At 34.7% G+C, this 21,022-nt stretch overlaps 1 protein-coding gene across 1 annotated transcript in view; it reads left to right on the top strand.

Moving 5' to 3' along the window:
- LOC117114776 overlaps positions 1-17,236 on the top strand; it is a 60,238-nt gene extending 43,002 nt beyond the window's left edge. Inside the window, exons 20-28 of the mRNA XM_033258464.1 lie at positions 913-1,092; positions 7,573-7,788; positions 8,039-8,165; positions 10,507-10,749; positions 12,397-12,559; positions 14,357-14,536; positions 16,352-16,515; positions 16,665-16,876; positions 17,096-17,236. Coding sequence (XP_033114355.1) covers positions 913-1,092; positions 7,573-7,788; positions 8,039-8,165; positions 10,507-10,749; positions 12,397-12,559; positions 14,357-14,536; positions 16,352-16,515; positions 16,665-16,876; positions 17,096-17,236 — 1,626 coding nt within the window. The remainder of the gene's footprint in view (positions 1-912; positions 1,093-7,572; positions 7,789-8,038; positions 8,166-10,506; positions 10,750-12,396; positions 12,560-14,356; positions 14,537-16,351; positions 16,516-16,664; positions 16,877-17,095) is intronic.
- Positions 17,237-21,022: the final 3,786 nt, after the last annotated feature.

Genomic DNA, 21,022 nt, shown 5'->3' on the forward strand with positions numbered 1-21,022 from the left:
TATATGAAGAGTCCACGTGTATGAATAATATACAAAGAAAACAGGAAACGTTTCAGTAACAGTTGACTCGCTAATAAAGGAACGTATATGCAATGGCATAGGTACGGTTTTAAATGGAGAAAAAAACACGTTCCAAGATGTTCTCCTCCACACCTGCCCTTCTCCCGCTACTTTCAATTTGGTTAGCAAAAATTTCTAATTATGTAGAGAGAAATCGACTAATATCACCATTAGCTCTGCGACCTGTCATTCCATTCCCTCTTATCTATCAGTCTCTCTATGACACTTCATTTAGATATACGCCAGATTAGTCTTATGCGTTTTGATGATGAATGTCAAATAATTTGTTAATTAAATGTAATTATATTTATATCATAATATTGTATTTTTATTAGAATTACATCAATTATTAGTTAATGTTACTATTGTATATAATATTTTTTCTTTTTACTGTAGTTAATATTTTTTGTATTCTTTTTACTTTCTGTACTGCAATTTTATTAATGTATTATGTAAATATCATGCTATTCAGCTGATACTGTTATTTGATTATAATAATAAAATTGAAAAAATATACGATATATAGCAGATTCTATACAATTTGAATTGAATAATGAGATATTAGTGAGGAATTATGCTTGATCATTGAAATAATTTATAGTTATTTGACAACCATGCAACTGAAAGGGAATTAAAATTAAGCCTAATACCGAATTAAATCACGGACTTCCCATGATGTTTACGTTATTTTCAAATACTGTAGAAATTATATTCGCGCATAACACAATTAAATTCTCTATTGGGATTAAAAATCAGAATGCGGTAATAAGTTAACAGATAGCCCAAATTAATTTTAATATCATATCAATTTCATTCTCATCATACACACATTAGCCTATATAATTGTTAAAGTGTAGCCCATATTTCTTTTTATGTGAAGGGGCTTTGGCTAAAGGCGCAAAATATCTGTTACGCTTCACTGCAACTACCGAAGATGGACGTACAGGCACTAGCGCTATCGAGATTAGGACTCGTGGTGGTATCAAGCGTTGTGAGGTAAATGTACAGGGTGAATACATTCCACTTGAAAAGGTAAGTAATAGGCTGGTTGGAAACCAGCTCCACGAGCTTCCATCCATCGTTTAATTCACTGTCTAATGGAGCAAATATTTTATTATTATTATTATTATTATTATTATTATTATTATTAAAAAGCATTTATATAGCACCTTTACAAAAGAGATCAAAGTGCAGTACATTAAAAATATTTTTACAAATATAAGATTAAGTACAATAAAAATTAATTAATAGAAATGGCAAGTACAAATTACAAAACTACAAAAACCTAGTTAACGATAACAACATAGCAACAATAAAAAAAAACAATTGTATAATAAAATTATGAATCAGTCAAGTATAGATAAAAACCATTAAAAAACTACTCTCTAGGAAAGAGATGTGTTTTAAAAGTTTTTTAAAAGATTGCACGCTGTGGGCCTGGCGGATATCATGGGGGAGATTATTCCATAATTTTGGACCAATCACAGAAAAAGCACTTTCACCAAAACTCTTTTTGTAATGGGAGCTACAAGGCGTAGGGGATTATCAGAGGACGTAAGACCTACACGACCAGTCTGAAACTTTTTAAGAATATCTTGATTATATGTTGGACCTATTTTATGAACACCATTGTACACATTCAGTAAGATCCTAAAGTCTATTCTCTGCTGGACTGGCAACCAGTGAAGTTCTCGTAGCAATGACGAGGTTCTTGTGCGCCTATCAACGCAAAAAACCAGACTTGCAGCATGATGTTTTGAAGCCGCTGTACAGGAGCGTGAAATACCGCCAAGCAAAGAGTTGTCATAATCCAACCGAGAAAGAATCAAAGATCATACTATATGTGAGCAAGTACGGTACTCTGATCAATGAATGGTCTAATACGCTTAATATTACGTATGGTTAGTTAACTGTGCGACAAATAGGCCCTAGATGATACTTGTAAATCCATCTTAAGACAATGATCAAAAATTACCCCAAGGTTCCTAACTGATGACGAGGGAGAAATTGGAGATTCGCCAAATTGAACTAAAACGTTACATGGACTTTAGTTGCCTTTGAGATGAGATTAGAAAGAATTAACTCTTCGTTTCATTAAGCTTTAACTTATTTTCCAGCATCCACGATTTCACTACAGCTATGCATTTTGTTAAGCGCAATTGCGCAGCTACCCTATCACAAGGTACGTTTGGGTCTTAACTAACGTACAACTGTGTTTCGTCAGCATAGATATGATACAAAACACCAAAGCGCTTTAAATATCAGTCACCGACTTTGAATAGCCATTGAAAAGCGGTGGATAGAGATCAGAGAAACTGCCTGATACACATACTCTGCTACTGCGTTCACAGAGATATGAACTGAATCAATTTAAAGAAGATAGTATATTCATATTCATTTTGAAGCCTCTACATAAGAATATTATGATCAATGGTATCGAAAGCTGCTGACATATCTAATAAAACAAGCATAACAACTCTACCATGACTCAGTTCATTTACGATGTCATGTCTGTGGGTCGACTTGTACGCAGATTGAAATTATTCAAAAAGTTGTTTGAAAGAAGATGCTCATAAAATCCAATCCAGGGTATTCCAGTATTTTTCAAAGAGTTGGGTGGTTGGACACAGGGCGGTAGTTTTTAACAAGTCTTTGTCATTTGTTGGGTTTTTAATGAGAGGAGTTATAATAGCTTCCCGAGGAATGGAAGGAAAACAACCAGCACTGAAGGAATTATTTACAAGCGACACAATTAAAGGGGTCACAATTTCGGAACATTCCTTCAGCAGCCACGTGGGGAGTGGATCAAGAATTGTTTTTATTGGGAATTCTAGATATTATTTTACTAACCTCAGTTTCATCTACAGGAGAGAGGTTTTCAAGTACATTAACAATATTAGGCCTACACTCTACAGAGCTGCTACCAACATCAGGGTGATCATTATACAAACTCATAATAACAACATTTACAGATTCGTTAACGTACTGGTCATCATGTTTTGATCTAAGTTTTGATACTTTACAATTGAAATACGTGGCAAAATCATTGCTAAGTGTTCCATTTGAAGTACTAGCCGGTAGCGCTCCATTCGAGCTATTAAGAAGAGAACTTAGAGTCCCATACATTGTGTTTGCTTCAGCATTCCAATCAAATTCAATCAGAACATTTGTAAAGCGCCTTTCTTTGCAGATACGAAGCGCTGCACCCCACATATTCAGGCACCTCACAACCCATAAGCAGCCGTAATCGTTGCCTAACCCAACCACAGAACAAGTAAACAAATCAAAAGAAGCAGTGGCAAAGTTTGGGATGATCATAAATAAATAATGCAACAATATATGAAATAAGAATAAAAATGGGATAATTAGTTAAAGAGGTGAGTCTTTATATTAGACCTAAAGACAGCCACAGACGGTGAAGATCGAATGTGCACTGGAAAGTTATTCCAGATAAGTGGTGCCTCGCTCGAAAAAGATTTGTTACCAATACTGTTGTTAAAGATAGGTTGATGGAAATTAGCATTCTAAGCTGATCTGGTACGAATTTGCTACAAATACGCTTGTTAAAGATAGGCTGATGGAAATTAACATTCAAAGCTGATCTGGACTTACGAATTTGCTTTTTACGTACAAGTAAATAGTCAGAAATATATTGTTGGCATAGGTCAGACAGTGACTTGAAAGCAAGGACCATTAATTTGAAATAAACCCTTTGCCTAAAAGGGAGCCTGTGAAGTTCACGCAGACGTTGTGATGTGTGAGTATGAAAGGATCGGATGTTAAAATTAGACGTGATCAAGCTCTAAGTGCCTAGACCTTTTGGAAGCACAAACAATGAATTCAGTTTTGTTATTATTAGGTTTAAGCTTATTCTTAGCCATCCAAATTTTAATATCTTTGATACATAGCCTAAGCCTATCCAAAGCCAGATCAACAGAAGAGAGATGAGAAGGATCAAAATCCAGATACAGTTGCAGATCATCAGCACAAAAATGATATTTAATACAATAACGCCTGATGATGTCTCCAAGCAGACTGATATTTAGGCTAAATAGAGCAGGACCCACTACCGAGCCTTGTGAAATCCCGGAAACGTTAATAAGTGTGGATCCGAGTAATTATCATCGACAAAGACACGACAACTCCGGTTGGTGAGATAGGAATTAAACCACCTTAAGGCATATTCTGGAAATCCAAAAGAAATATTCAGACGATTAATAAGGATCTTATGGTCAACCTTGTCAAACTCAGCTGACAAATCGAACAAGACTAACAAGACACCTCGATGTTTATCAATAGAGACAGCAATGTCAGTATACACCTTGAGTAATGCTGTTTCTGTACTATGGAGTGGACGATACGCCGACTGCAAGTGTTCAAAAAGTAAAGTGAAGTAAGATAAGCATTAATCTGAATTATTGCCGCTTTTTCAATAACTTTTGAACAAAAAGATAGGTTAGATACCGGTCTGAAGGTGCTCAGAACAAGACCAGTTTTCTTTAAAATTGGTTTAACCACAGCGCACTTATAAAAATCTAGAAAAACACCAGATGATAATCAGACGTTTACAAGCTTTGTAATCAAAGGTAAAATAATAATAATAATAATGCTTACTGAGCAGCTTAATTGGACAGTCATCAAGACATGATGATTTAGATAAGTATTTCCTAAGCAGACATAATATATCCACGTCTGAGATAGAAGAGAACTCAGAAAAAGCCACAGAACAGTGAGCATCATAAGTGGGATCACCAGGACAAGGATCCAAGTGTCAAGCTCATGGCGAATATCAGCAACCTTTCCAACAAAGAGGTTGGCAAACCTATTAGCCAAATCCTGAGCGCATTCAAAATCAGGCAGTGATTTTTTGTTTTCTATTAAGTAGACAATTCAATGCATTGGATTAAGATTTCGTTTCAGTGCAACCAGATAACACGTTCCTGAAGCATTGAATAATTTTTTTTTAGATGATCAGTTTCAGATTGAGCAATCATATTCTTCACGACATTATTCTGCTCAAGATATTTAATACGATCAGGGTCAATGAGAGTGTTGCGTCACTTGCGCTTGCACTTCTGACGTTTCCTTCTAGCGTCCCGTACTTTATCATCAAACCACTTAGGACATCTTATGGTTTTTTGATAGCGAGTCATTTTTGGACAGTGTTTGTTATGGCGAGCCGAGTTGCCATTGTAATGGTAAATAGAGACATCTTAGTTTTAACTAAGATATCTCTATTAATAGAGATATCTTAGTTTTAGATAGAGATACCTTTATTAAAAACTAAGATATCTATATTTAAACTAAGATATCTTTATTTAAAACTAAGATATCTCTATTTTTGATTAAATGACAACTCGGTTTGCCATAGTTTGTCAACTAGTTTGCTTGTTAGGATCGTTGTATGTGATAAGATTGCAAAGTTCTTGAGTTAAAGCAGACTTAAAACATCAATGTCAAGATCATTGAAGTTTCTCATTATGATTAACTTTCTTTCTGGCAATGGCTTTGAATTGTTGATAGTACATTCTATCATATAGTGATCCATACCTATTTGGGAGACATTACATGTAACCAGCAGATCGTCTTCTACCGACAAATCACATGATAAAGTATGTGACCCGACTTGTGTTTTGGGATATCAATAAATTGCTTAAGATCATGTTCAGAAAGCAGTGACAGATAGTACGAACTTTACGCTTCAAAGGATTGTCGACATGGAGATTCATATCACCCAAAATAAAAGGCTTTCTGGGCAAATTTGCAATTTTATATAAAAAATTATCAAATTCTTCCAAAAATTTGGCAGTCGTGAAACCGGTCTTTTGACTGGGTGGAGGACAATATATAGCAATACTGTTAAAAGATTTAGATAAATTAGTAGCACATGCATATTCGAATGTGTCCACAGTAGAAGAAATTGGACTTATCTTCACATTTGTATTTGATCTGTAGATTATTGCAATTCCATCATGTTTCTCACCGATTCTTGGGAAGTTCAAAAGGGAGTAGCCAGTCGGTGTGCATTCTCCAATGACAACAGGGTCGTCTTTACCGAGCCACGACTTTGTGATAATTAGAATCCACATCGGATTCTAGAATATAGTCATGAATTCTCACAGTTTTATTGCACACTGATTGTGCATTCCATACATTGATATTAAGATTCGGTTTGCTTCCACGTTGAATTTGTATTAGATTATTCATATTTACACCATTATATTTAGTATTGGGCTACATGTTGTGATAATTTTAGAGATCCTATGTTTCTGTCCACCTCGTTTACCTCGTTTACGCCACCTTGAGCGCTTTTGGTCAGCTTCATTTTGAGAATATGAGGAGTGAAGGTGAAAGTCATTTCCATAAGAAATAGGCTCATTGGAGTGGGCTAAGCGGTAGCATCACCCACAGGTGCAAAACAAAGAAGACATAAAGTTTCAAAATGATAAAAACCTTCACAATAATCTCCTCTGATATTGTAAGTTTACTTCTAAATATAGATGTAGTATATCGATATTTAAAAAAAAAACATGACAATTCAAGCTACAGTACGTAACGGAGCAAAAGCTGGCCGATGTGGCGCTGCAACACCGTATTATGATATTTAACTATTTATCCGAAACTAATCAGGGATTGGGGTGGCGATATTTTTAATATAATAATATGATGCATCAGTTTCGTGGCTAATGTTTTAGCATTTAAGGTTGCTTTTGCGAACTTTACTATAAAAGAAGGAAGGCAGACGAGGAGGGAGTTTCAACTGACCCCTTAATTGTCCAACTGTCGTTTCACTTACATTTGATTTTCTAAGCTGGTTGAATCATGATGTCTCCGTGGTTCAATAATCATGCCCGTATTACTGAAATTCGTACCTCTATGGTTCAATCATGCTTTCATGGTTCAATCCATTGCTCAACCATCATCTTTGAGCCATCATGCCTCCATGGTTCAGCCATTATGCATCTATGTTTCAACCATCATGACTCTATGGTTGGGCCTACCTCCTACGTGGTTCAACCATCACTACTCCATGGTTGAGTCTACTTCCTCCATGTTTCAAACACAATCATTGATGGTTCAACCATTATACTTGAGTCATCATGCCTCCTACATGGTTCAACCATCATGCATCCGTGGTTGAACCATCATGAATCAAAGGTTGGGCCTCCTACATGGTTGAATATTATGCATCTATGGTTCAAACATGTTTCAACCATCACGACTCCGTGGTTTAATCATCTTGAACTTGTAGTTCGGCCTACTTCATCAATGGCTCAAACATCATGCATCTAATTTTCAACCATCGTTCAACCAACATGATTCCATTGTTGAACCTACCTCCAACATGGTTCAAACATTATTCATCTATGGTTTAACAATCACAACTCCATGGTTGAGCCTACCTCATTCATGGTTCAAGCATCATGCATCATGGTTCAACCACCATAATTCCATGGTTGAGCCTGCCTCCTCCATGGCTCAATATTCAAGTTTTCATGATTCAACCAACAGGTTAGATGTGAGATCACAGGATGCACAGTGGACGAGGACGACTACCCACTCAGTTTTCAGGTTCTCCGAAAAGATGCTATAGCCGACGATTCTGAAAGAGATGGCGAACAACGGAAATTCTCCACTGCTTTATCAGAACCTACGAATGAACCTGGTTTTGAAGTAGTCGCTAGTCAACCAAACAATGATGAAACCAGAGTTCATCTCGAATTTCAGGTACATTAGAGAAGTACAATAGTAGCGCCGCAGTATTGGCACAGTATGGTAATTGCAGTAGTGGTAGACCCAGTAGTGGTGGTGGTGATAGTAATATTGGTGGTAATGTTGGTAGTAGTATTATTATGTGTGGTGGTGGTGGTGGTGGTAGTAGTAGTATTAGTATTGGTGGAATGTCAACGACATTTTTATCTACTAACATTACATATCAAATGTCATTCAAAACATTATTGTACCGTAATTCCTATAGATATGTAGTGTGAGTAGTTGTATTGCAACAGAAATAACTGTGGAGGTTGTTGAAAGGGAAAACCCATTATCCGAAGTCGAAAAAGACGCATTCTTCGAAGAGAACGTTGAAGAAGAACGTCAAAAAGGCAAGATTACTATTAATTATGTATCTATTTTAGGAATTGTAGGACAGCCCTAAGTTAGCCCCTCAATTATTTAGGTGAACTTAAAATCATCAGATTAGAATTCGAAGTGGTTTCAACCACAAACCACAAACCACAACCACAAATGTCACAAATCTTGCCCTCAAGTGTCTGTTTAACTACAAATGCAAAAAACATTTTGGCCTAAAAATGTAAAAAAAATCCTTTTTTACCTCAAATGTCGTAACATTTAATGTAAAATCTCATTGTAAGACAAGTTATTATCAAATGTATGGGTATGTGTACGTGTGCGTGAGGTTTTCGCAAGCATTAAAATCCTTAAAATACTGACCTTAATTAACCAACTACGTACTGTAATTACGATTTGTATGGTATTCGCGTGTCCTTTGCCTTATTTAGGAGCGAGCACACAATTAACATTATATGTCGATAGATTTTAAGATACAATATTTCGACAAAAACTAAACAAAAGATTTATGGCATATTAAATGGTTTTGTCAAAACAATTTTTTTGTTTTGTTTTGAGAACAGCAATTTCTTTAGAATATATACAGTACAGGTAGGTTAATTTTGTTTTTTATTTTATTATTTTTTTTTACCTTGAATGTCATTTCTTTGCAATGTTTGTTTTTGATATTAAGGTATGAATAAATGGAAAAAATGTTCCATTGGTTTCCATTGGTCACAATTCGACGAAAGCTTATTAACGGCGTTTTGAAGCCCATTACTTATCACAGATTTAATAACCAGATCGTCATAATAAAGTAGGCAGAATAACCGTGATTTTTTAAAACTTACACGATCACATGAGCTATCGAAAATAGCTGGAAGATTACTCGTAAATAAATTCAATAGAGGGCTTAAGGTACACAACTGTCTTGGGCCATTAATGACAAACATACAGTGGAGTAACAAATAATAAACAACTGATACAACAATGCGTTACGCAAAATCATTGCAATAAATCTCTCACTATTTGGGTTTCGTATTTTGTTAGTTCCATTACAAAACATATCCAGTTCTATAATTTCTAGCTTTTGTTTTCCTTTTTCTTTTTCTTAAAATATGGCAGCGTAAAAATAATGGACGCAATGTTAGTTGTATGCGGTAAAATACACGGATACCTTTCAAATCGTAAGCAGATAATTAGGATCTTTCAATATTTTAAGGATTTTATGCTTCGTACAACCGCACATAACCTCACACGCACACACATACATACATCTGATAATGACTTATCTTACAATGAGTTTTTACACTTTCGGTTGACATGTTATGACATTTTGGGTAGAAATGGAAATTTTTACATTTATAGGTAAAATGTTTTACATTTGTAGTTAAAAAGCTGTTTGCGTCAATTCATTTCAATTCAAATCATATTTATTTCTTTTTTGAAAAAAAAAATGTTAATCAATATATCAGTAGAATAGTTTAAAAAGTATCAAAAATAAAATCAATTCGATGACTCAAATTGACACTTTTGTCGAGCAAGCCGAGTTCATACTTAAAACAATTAAATATTATATTTAAACTATAATGAACGAAGATACAAAACAAAAGAAAAACAAAAACAACAAACACTTAAACGAACATCAATGGGCGGGAGGGGTGTTAGCCTGCAGAAGCTGTAGACACTTCGCTATCGTCACACTTGTAAGTTGTAATAGTAAATCCGAATGAAGGAATGATGGGATGAGTTATAAAATAAAGATAAACAAGAACAGTCTTCTAACAGACGCCTATGAATATGGTGCCATGCCTCGGATTAGACCTGTCCTAGAAAGTACAAAAAAGTCAACAATCTGTTAATTGTACATTTATTGAAGTGAATTGCCAACACAGAAAGCGTGGATGAATTAGAAGTAGTCACAAAAAAAACCTACGTCAAGCTGTGGACACACGCTGCCGCTGTGAGCCTTAGTTTTACACTTGTGGGTGAAATTTGTTACATTTCTGATTATTCTTACATTTATGGTTGACATTGTAATGATATTTGACATTTGTGGGTACAATCAATGCCGTATGGGACAGTCCCACACAATTTGTCCATGGGTCCACAATGAATGGGTCCACGTATTTAAAAATGGGTCCAAATTATGCACTTTTATGCATAAAATTGGTCCACTTTTTGGAAAATGGGTCCAGATTTTTCATATTAGTAAAATGGGTCCACATTGTTTGAATTTACGCGTAAAGTGTGTTTGAAAATCCTAGCTACGGCATTGGGTACAATGTTTTACACTTGTGGTTATTTTTACATTTTCCGGCTCTAATGGTAAGTTAGGATTTTGCTAACACTCGCATTTTAATTATGATTGCACAGGTAACCTCGTTGAAGCTCTGTTGGGACTGAATGCACTGGTATTAACTACTGACCAGAGTACTCCTGGTTCTCGCCGCAGAAAACGTAACGCCGACCAAGAAGATATAGCAGAGTATGGTAGTCTTCAGATTGATCTACTTAACGAACTTCAGTCTGCAGGCAACTTAGGGTCACGTGATAGACAAGCCGTATTGGACCAGACCAGACATTTAGCTTTTGAATATATGAACTCAACTACAAGAAGTAAGTCTATCATTCGATTGAAAATGTTAGGAATTCATTATTTTGACTGTGACATCAGTGCTTAGTATAGTGTTGATTTTAACATTGATATCCTCAAAGATGAATCAGACAATGACGCAACTCCCTTGTTAGCAACAATTACCTTCACCGTATACATAGACCATCTCGTATCGCCAAAACCGCTGCTTCCCTGTTACAAAACATTATCACTAAACAGTTTGAAGTGATATTTCTGATCATCTGTTTTTAATATTGCATTTTTTTCTTTAATGGTGCAAGTTACTCAAATGAGAAAGATAGATATATGCCTAGTTTTAAAAGATTTGATTTTACAGCTCTTGAACAATTCCACCATGAAGTGTCTGCTCAGCAGTGGCCCAACGTTATTAATGATCCCATGACCCTAATATTGCTTACACCAACTTTGAAAATATCTTATAGTCACTTTATGATAGACATTTCCCACTTCAAAATTATGTAAAAAAAAAAGATCGAAAAATTAAATCGTGAATGTCTGATGGACTGTTTAAATCCATTAAATATGAACAAAAATTGCAAGCTCAATTCTTCACTGCCCCTCTACTACTGCCAACGAAAAAGCCTAGAAAACAGTTTCGCTACAAGTTAAATTCTCTAAATTAAGACTGCCAAAAATAAGCATTTTCATAACACGTTTCTTAAACATAAAAAATGATATCAATGTAAGACAATTAGTTCACTGCTAAATAAAGAAAAAAAAATTCTTACCTCTTTTAATACCAAAAAACCCATGGTACTGACGATTTTCATACCAAACCCATTAAATCCTTGCTAACTTTATTTCTTTCCCATTATCCCATATTTTTAATCTCTCACTATCTCCTGGCTGATGTGTTCCCAGACAAGTTGAAGCTAGCGCGTTACTCATATATATAAGTCTGGTGACAAATCTGATCTCTAGCCCTGTCTCAATTCTACAGTATCCATATTCTCGAACAGTTTCATTTATGTAACAAATATAACATTCTCTACAATAAACAATATGGTTTTAGAAAAGGACACAGTACATCTATGCCCCTCATTGATTTTACAAACAAAATTGTAACTGCATTTGAAATTTGCCATCTTTCTATCGGATGTTTTATTGATCTTTCCATGGCTTTCAACACTGTCGACTATCGATTCTTTTTTGGCTCCAGAGATTTTTCAAAACTGTACTGTATGCCCATATTAATATTTGTACCAAATTTGGCACTTTTGTCATCTGTGTGATGATCCTGACGCTAAGGCACTCCACTACTAAACTCGATCCAGAACTCATATTCACATATCTTCCCATAACACTAATTATTTTCAACTTAATATTAGATATCAGGCCTTACAATGATGATTCTTTTTTCACATTTATTTATTTCCCCACTTATTTGTTTATATGTTTTGTCCTTTATTATTTTTATTATTTTCTTTATGTTTGTACAGATTTCTGTTTCCTTTAAGGCATGTCCACCACAAGATTTTTATCTTATCGGATCATGCCTTCTTCTATAGATTATTTACGTTATTATATATATCATATTGTATTGTATTTATGTGTTTGTTCTATAGAAGTAAATAAATGTCCTTTGAAATGAAATTTAAAAAAAAATCATTGTTTCTTGATAAAATTAGGGAAAGCAGTAGAGTCTATTAGAAATCTTCTTGAAGATGAAGACGAATCCTTAGAATTTGAACCATTGGACATCGAAAGAGGGCGCAACGTCCTTAGCAGTCTCAGTGACGCTGCAGAAGGCATCAATCCACAAGAGGACAGAGAACTTGCTGATGAAATCAAGTGAGCTAATTTATTATATACTTTATTGTATTGGCCTGTTTCTTTTTGTACAACATATATAACATATAATTACATAACCAGGGAGTCGATGATGGAACGAGAAACTCACAATAGAATATGAAATACAATTCAATATGAATTGTATACGTACGCAATGTAAATATAAGTATTCATTCACAATGATTAACACTATCAAGTGAAGAGTTATTTAAGTTGTTCTTTTAATTACCGATATTAGGCCTACTATTTCCTGGGATAAAAACAAAACCAACAATATCAAGTACAGCCCGGCATTCACCGTTTCGTACGACCGTCGGCCGACAAATCCTACTCTGCTCACTGTCAGTACTAGACGACCCGACGCCGTCTGCTGATTGTCAATGGTTGTCTGAACGGATCGTCATTAAAAACGATTCGTTTCGCGAGCGACGTGGCGTTGCGTTCTCCATAAGCCTGTTTTCCATTAGGCAAATTTATTTGCTCGAATCGAGAGCGTCGATTCGCTTCCTGAGCTCTGTTTGGCTGCGCATTTTTTTCGCCTCACAAAAAGTAGAATTAGCGAAAACTCTGATAGAAATGTGAATGCGCATGAACGACGCTTTCGATTTGATTCGCCTATTGGAAAACCGGCTATAGAATCGCGTCGGCGCAGTGAGTGCCTGACATTATTCGTACTTGTACAACATTCAATTTTATTATTGATTGCTTTAGTCCAATAATAGCAGATGCAAAACTAAATTAAGTGTCTTAAGGATGTGCAACATCACACTCTGAAATCTTTTTGAGTTGGGGCATAAAATAAATTGTAAGTCAATCGTGACGTCATCACCGCAACTCCCAATGTTATTTTCCTATTCCCCACCGTCCACTAATTTTTTAATTAGTGGACGCTTGGATTTTTTTTAGGTGTGCAAAAAAAAAATCCTCATTTTTTCGTCACCGCGAAGTCATCGTGCACCGCGATAACAATTGAATTGTAATTGAAAATTACTTTCGTAAAACAAGCTTAATTAGAACCCGAACGAAGAAAGTTACTTAAAATTCAATATTAAGTATGAACATTTAAGGAATTCATTTAATCAATGGACCCTCATAAACACAAAAAAAACTGAAAGTTTAATAGGAATATTATGAAATCATCGCACGATTTTACCTGTCTGCATACACCGACCAAAAAGGACGTCAGTGACTGTACCTCTCGAATGCTGAAATGTTTATTTCTTTGACGAAAGTCTACCAAAATAGCATTACAAACAAGTTCTTTCTGACACAATACAAATTACAATAGTTATTCATCGTATCGTAACCGTACTGTACTGCTGATATGTATTAAACGCGTACTGCAGAAGCAGAATTCAGCATACGTACAGCTAAATGTAAATACGCACACGTGTACTGATCATATCACTATAGCAACCGATGACTGCTACAACAGTTAGTTATCAAAAACTAAAATTAAATTGACTTATAAAGCAATTAGTAGAGATGCATCGTACACTAAATGGAAAATTATTATACTTAGGTTAGATTTAATGCATTCAAAAATTTCCTTCGGGCCTTGCAGGGCCTCAGGTAATTTTTTTCAAGCATTAAATCTAACCTTCGTATAATAATTTTCCTATAGTGTACTATGCGGAGCTCTACTAATTGCTTATTCTTATGTTTTGTGCACTGATTATTGTCATTGTTATTGCCATTGTTGTTGTTGTTGTTGTCGTTGTCGTTGTTGTCGTCGTTGTTGTCGTCGTCATCGTTAAAGTTAAAGTTAAATCTTATGTTTATTGTCTGCGCTTGCAGGTCAGCTCAACGACTGGTTTTGAGGAAGTTGTCGCGTGGTTTATCTTTCGAAGATGAGATCGAAGAAGAGACAAGTGACGTAAACTTTAAGGCTGTGAGATCGCAGTTGGGTGACAGATTGAGTACATACACTGGTGACGGAGCGGCATCCGTTAATTTCGGTGAAACTCTGAAAGAAAGGTATGCCAACATAAGTATGAAAAGGATATGTCGAATTCATTGGGCGTTGAACCAGGAAGATTGCAGGCGCGCCTATATATTGCATGTAGTGCCATTTTTTGGGTGGTCAAACCAATTGAGTTATTAGCTACATGGTCAAAACACTGCGCCATGCTTAGCTGTATGGTATTTCTATTCCACTCAATTCACTCTCCAGCCAGCCGTGGATCAATAACATTTCCACCAACCTCATAGCAACCTCATTAACGTTTGTTTACTTATTTGTGTAAGTCTCCGAGAATAACGACTTGATAATAGCTGGATATAGAGTGTATGTTAGTGACTATCTAATACAAGATACAAGATTCTTTTATTGGCACTGGTACATAAAATACAAGTAAAACTCGTCTTCCCGATGCAAAAAGAAAAAAAAAAATGACTCGGGACTGACAACTTCCTGCTCATGACTAAAGATTTTGAATTCAAAACTGTATTCTCCAAAATTTTTAGTTTTAACTGTTTGAGCAGGGATTTTTTTTTTTTTTTTTTTTAATCAAATATGTGTAGTAGTGTATATAGCAAATGGGTTGCTGTCGCCAACATCTAATGGTTTGGTGTTTTTTTTTAGAATTACTGCCTCTAATGTTAACAGACGCTCACTCCACTTAGGTCAAGTGTTTTGTGTTGCCAAGTGCATGTTAATTAACATCTATAATAACTATAATAATAATAATTATAATAATTATTATTATTATTATATTGATACATAAGTGTTTGAGGACAATCACGTGTCACCTACTGAGAAAATAAATCACCAGTTTAAACATTTGTACAATCTGAACTTATAAAGCTTTATTTCAAATACCCAGAGCTGATCCAGGAATTTGAAATGGAGGGGGCCTTGGCACCTCTAGATGGCCGGAAATGGGATTATCAGACTTAATAATTAAATATAATTTTCTGTTTTTCTCCATTTATTTTTATGTTGAAATATGTGAGTGGTAGAGAGCGGCCTGGTCGGATGCATCACCCTTGAATCCGCCACTGAACCAATAGTCTGTCTACCGTTAGGCCTAACATTTTATTCATTTGTACACTAATACAAAGCACTTTATTTTAATTCAACAAGTGTAGTTGCGTAATGGTTTTGATCATAACACAAAAGTGCATTTACTGCTACATATAATTATTTGATTGTTATAAAGTGATCAACTCTTCTTAAACTCAAACATTGTTTCTTATTGTATATGGCCTTTAATACATTATTTATGATTGCGTGATAGGTATAAATAGAATATTTAATACTAGACCAACTCTGCCAAAGTTGTTTTGCTTGGAGCTGTGCCCATGAGTAAGTTTTATTTATAATGAACATGATATAAAATCATCATAAGTTATATTATGACCTAAACAGGCCTTACCCATTAACATTACATTAAAATATTGTGCATTTTGAAAAATATTTTGAAATTCAATCCACATAACTGCTCCTCTTTTTTAAAGTAATTTAAACATAAACATAAAAGTAATTTAAACATAAATTTAATATTGACGCCATATTGATAAGCACAATGTAACAGCATTTTGTTGAGATAGTTTGGCAGGACAAGGCCTAAAATAATTAGTACCATGTACAAATAAAAGCGTGGCAAAAGTACGTAGAACAATCAAATTTACAGTAGTTTTGGCATTGGTGATTTAAAATTAGTTTGCTTTATTAGTCTTATTCAGTCACTTATCACAATCAAAATGAGATAAATAACAAATTTATATAAAATAGTAAATACATGATTGACGTGTACGAGCTAATCGTCGTTCCTTCCTTTCAACGTACAGGTTTGCTACAGACTGGGATTGCGACGATGACCGAACCTGTTCTGACGTTATCGTCAAGTTTTCGCATTATAAGGACGGTGTTGACTTGTCATCGTTCAATGAGGAAGATGCACAAACGGTTATTGCCGACATCATCGACATATCCATTGCCAATCCTGAAACAGGTACACCTAATTTTGTATATGCATTTTACAGAAAAAATAAACTTAAAAATAAATACTGGCGCGAACGAAACCACCACTGACATGGGGTTGCTTGCGTTGAATCGAAGTTGCAAAAAATAGACTAAGGCACTGCTGTTTTATTTTTTAAGGTGATGATATTGAAATATCCGACCTGCAAACACCGGTGACTATTGATATACCAATCAAAGAAATTCCGGAAGGAAAGAGACCCGTAGGCAAGTTCATGAACAAGGAAACATCTGCCTGGGATTCAGAAGGCGTTGAGACAACTGTTTCCGAAGATAGACGGACGGTTACTATTGCTTCAACTCACTTGACAGAATTCACCGTTGTCATTAATGTCGAAATATTGAATCCCAACACAATGGCGTGCATTTCAATACTTGGAGTATGTATTATACTTTCTTATCTGAGATTAATCGGTGGACCTTTCGGTATAATACATTACAAGTGCAAGTTGGAACCGTTATGTAATTCGGTGACTCCTTCTCTTGCTCGCTTCCCGCACAACTCTTATATTAACCCATACAATATTTGTTATGCAGACAATAACTCGAAGACTCTGATAGTCATTGTGATCGTCGGTGCCGTGGCCATCGCTTTTATACTTGTGTTTGTGTTGACTGTCGTTGTCTGGCCGCGGTTCAAGAAGCGAAAGCAGGTGTCACCAACACCTTCTAAAGAGAACATCAAAGAATAAAATATTCATCACAACTTTCAATGCCACAAATTATGATCTTGAGGTGAAAAAAGCAGAATAGATTTATTTTAATGTTTAGTGTACCAGATAAAGTCCTACAGGCCTAACTCATTGTTATTTTGATTGCAAATATTAGGGGAGTTTTTTTTTAGTCATTACCTTAAAAAACATTTTTTAATTTTGGTTGTATATGTAAATTTTAATTGAATTGTTAATAATGAACTGTTAAATAAAGAATCGGACTTCATGTGTTACATGTGACCGCAAACCACCACAAATATCTTGTATCACGGAACAAAATATAATTTGAGGAGTTTTTTGTAGTCATTACCTTAAAAAACATTATATATTTTTGGTTGTATATGTAAATTTTACTTGAATTGTTGATAATGAATTGTTTATATAAAGAAGAATCGGACTTCACGGGTTACATATGACCACAAATCACCACAAATATCTTGTATCACAGAACAAAATATAATTTCTGTCATAATTTACTACAAACTACAATGTTCTTGAAATTAAGATGGCGGTGGCACCATGGTCCTGTCTGAAATTGATTTGTCATGGATTCTAGAACATACAATGAGCACCAACTGTTAGCCTATGTCGGTAATATAAAGGCTTTAAATTAGGTTTTGAATTAGACAAACCCACTCTAACCTAATTTTAGGTTATAAAATCTCAATTGCTAAATAATAAAATCTTTGTTTTAAATTGTACCTTATGTGAATAGACTCTCAAAAGTCTTAATTGCTTTCTTTTTTGCGCATCACTTTGGTTATAACGGTCTTACCCAAAGATTTTTCGATTCAACAAAATTTTAACCGTCATTGTCGCATTGGTGTATTTGTGAGTGGGCGTTATGTTGTAGGAGACAAAGAGAGGAAAACATACCACATTGCCTCCACTTTTAAAATAGTTTAATTCCTTACACTTACATTCACAACATAAATTTCACGCAGTAGTCCTAAGTAAAATATTTTACAGTATATGCAAGTAATGAAAGTGCATTAGGCATTTGTAATTCAGATTATGCAAGATATCTAGTTGGCCAGTAGCCTATAACTTAGGTTGTACCGTACGTTGTGTACGTATATTTCTGTTTTCACGCAAAACAAACGAATTTTGGCCTTTTTTATAATTTGGCCTTATGTTAATTTGCAATACACATTTTCTTGGTGTTTGAAGCTGCAGAAAAGCTGTAGCCAATGTAAACTAACATCTACATTAACAATGTATTACTTGATTGAGAATGCATACCTTAATTTTTACTATAAATTGTATAAAAGCAAGATTTTTTAAAATGTTCAAATAGCCCTATTATAATGTCTGAAGTAGGGCTGGTGTTCACCATTCAGTGATTTTGGCGCATTAATTAAAAATTATCACCGTGTTTAGAAAATATTTAAATTTGTCATTCAGTGATGTTGACACCGAAATGTTATTTATTGATGTCAAAAAATATAGATAACGATTGTAATAGCATAATATTAATGAATATATAATAATTATTATCATTATAATTACAATTACAATAATTTTCATTAATAATATAAATAAATAATAATAATAATAAATATAGTTTTAACATTGTTTAAATTGTTGGCTATATATCAGATATAACCCACGTAAAAATATTTTGACGTGTAACAAGTTAGTGTCTTTTATATTCTATATTGTATATTGTTATAATCGTTTTATAGGAAGATATATATAGTTTTTTGACTTGTATTTTACTAACAGACAGCAACAAAATTATCTCGAGTTTTACAAACGCAAGGTTTTCAAGCACTTCATTTTTAACAATCGTTTACACACAGTTTAAGCATTGTTTCAGAATGTTGTAGATAAAGCAGTGAATGGTATTATGTATAACACAAAATTAGAAAAAATTACTAATTAAATGAGGCATGCCATTCCAAAACCAACGTACCGTCGCTATGCTAAACTAAGTAATTTAGCATAAGAGTGTGGCAGTACTGTATAAGAACGTCCTACAGAGAAACCGTGATGTAGGCCTATATATTTATAACTTTGGCAATATTCAGTCGATTCCAATCGATACCAATAATTTTAAATCTCATAATGTACAGAATATGAATCAAAAAGTCAATTTTGCTGTTTTGGTATTGGTTTTGGGATGGCGTGTATCGCAACGATACATTATCTAATGATCTTAGTAGTACGTAGATGTGACTGATTGGTATAATGTTTAAGATGCAATTTAGCATTTTTTTTTGTAAATCATTATGTATGACGTAACAGTTTTTAAATATAAATTACAGACATAACTTAAATTTCCTGGGAAAACAGAGGACACAGAATCGGTAGGTGTACGCTGTGAACACGTCACATGCGCAATTTTCTGTGCAACATTACGCATTATCACTTCAGTTTACGTTGTAATTTCAAAAAATTCCTTGTTTAAACAAGACTTTTAAAAAATTTGTTTCATCAATACTGTACATTCAAATACTACTCACACAAACAAAGAGTTACTAATATATTTTTCATATCAATGGGTCCTATTATCGTACTAAATTAGAATATTTTTCCTACACATTTTGACGGCTGTTCTGTAAGAATATAAGAAGTATAATTAGCAATAAATGTTGTATATTAATATCAATTGTGTTGTTTATTCTATAAAGATCATCAGCACGCGGATTACCAATATAATTATAATTTAGAAATTTTTCATCTTGTCCGATATTAACAATAAAGCGTAGGGTGACCTTTGTTTGTTGAGGAGGAACCGTCCCGAGGCTCACAAAGTGAGGATATACCAAACTGAGGATATCGTCTCTAAAGAGCTTTTACAAATGGGCAAGGCAGAGGTCCGCAAAAACCACTACTAAAACCTTATCGGTTTGAATCACGGGCCCACATTGTTCAGCACAAATTGCTTTTGTATGCCTTTATCGAAACTTATTGCTCATATTGAATTTTCTACTCGAGTATTCCAAACAGATATATTGTATGTGAGTAAAACATAATTACTGTATTAGAGTATAATTAAACGTATTTCTATGCTTATGGACTTATGGAAACGCCCACGTTATCACAGTTATAAAAACAATACTGTAGTTGTATTTGGAAATTTACCACACCAGTAGGCCCATACAAAACTCAGCAAATAAAACGCACACAATTTGAGAGCGTGTTACAGCAAAGAGTCAGAACACTGCTTGCCAACCTGTTTCAGTAATGCAGTATATTAGGGAGTTTTTCGCAAGCTTACGAAAACCACAACGATTACGGATACGTCATCAAATTCGTAGACAATCCTTCCCCTACAGTAGGATATCTGTCATAATGTAGACGATTCATGCCTTTTGCATGAATCACGATTGCGTTAATCAAAGATCATATTCGGCTGTACAGCATATTGTCAAATGATGATAACGATAGTGACGTATTCGTATTCGTTATCGTTTTCGTAATGTTGCGAAATCTCCCTTGCTGGAAAAAAATCCTTATTGCGGATGTTGGTCGCTTGAAGGTGGTTCATTTACGGCGAAGTTGCTTCTTCATTTTTCACCTCAAGTGGTTGGGTATCACACTCCGGAGCCGTCGTTGATATTCGTCTTTTCTTAATGGCGGTTAAACGAAGAATAACGATTATAACAATACATATCAGAAGAGCTGTCCCTAGAACACATATCGTTATCACCAATATCAAGTTAACGACTTCTTTAGTTTCCGTGCTTTGTGTTGTAGGTGTACGTGTACTACTGCCCGGAGATGACTCTAGTTAACACAAAAGTAGATACAATATACTTA

This window comes from Anneissia japonica, unplaced genomic scaffold (assembly GCF_011630105.1).
Source record: "Anneissia japonica isolate Jap-2015-1 unplaced genomic scaffold, ASM1163010v1 scaffold288140_len288450_cov173, whole genome shotgun sequence".
NCBI classification, from domain to species: Eukaryota; Metazoa; Echinodermata; class Crinoidea; order Comatulida; family Comatulidae; genus Anneissia; species Anneissia japonica.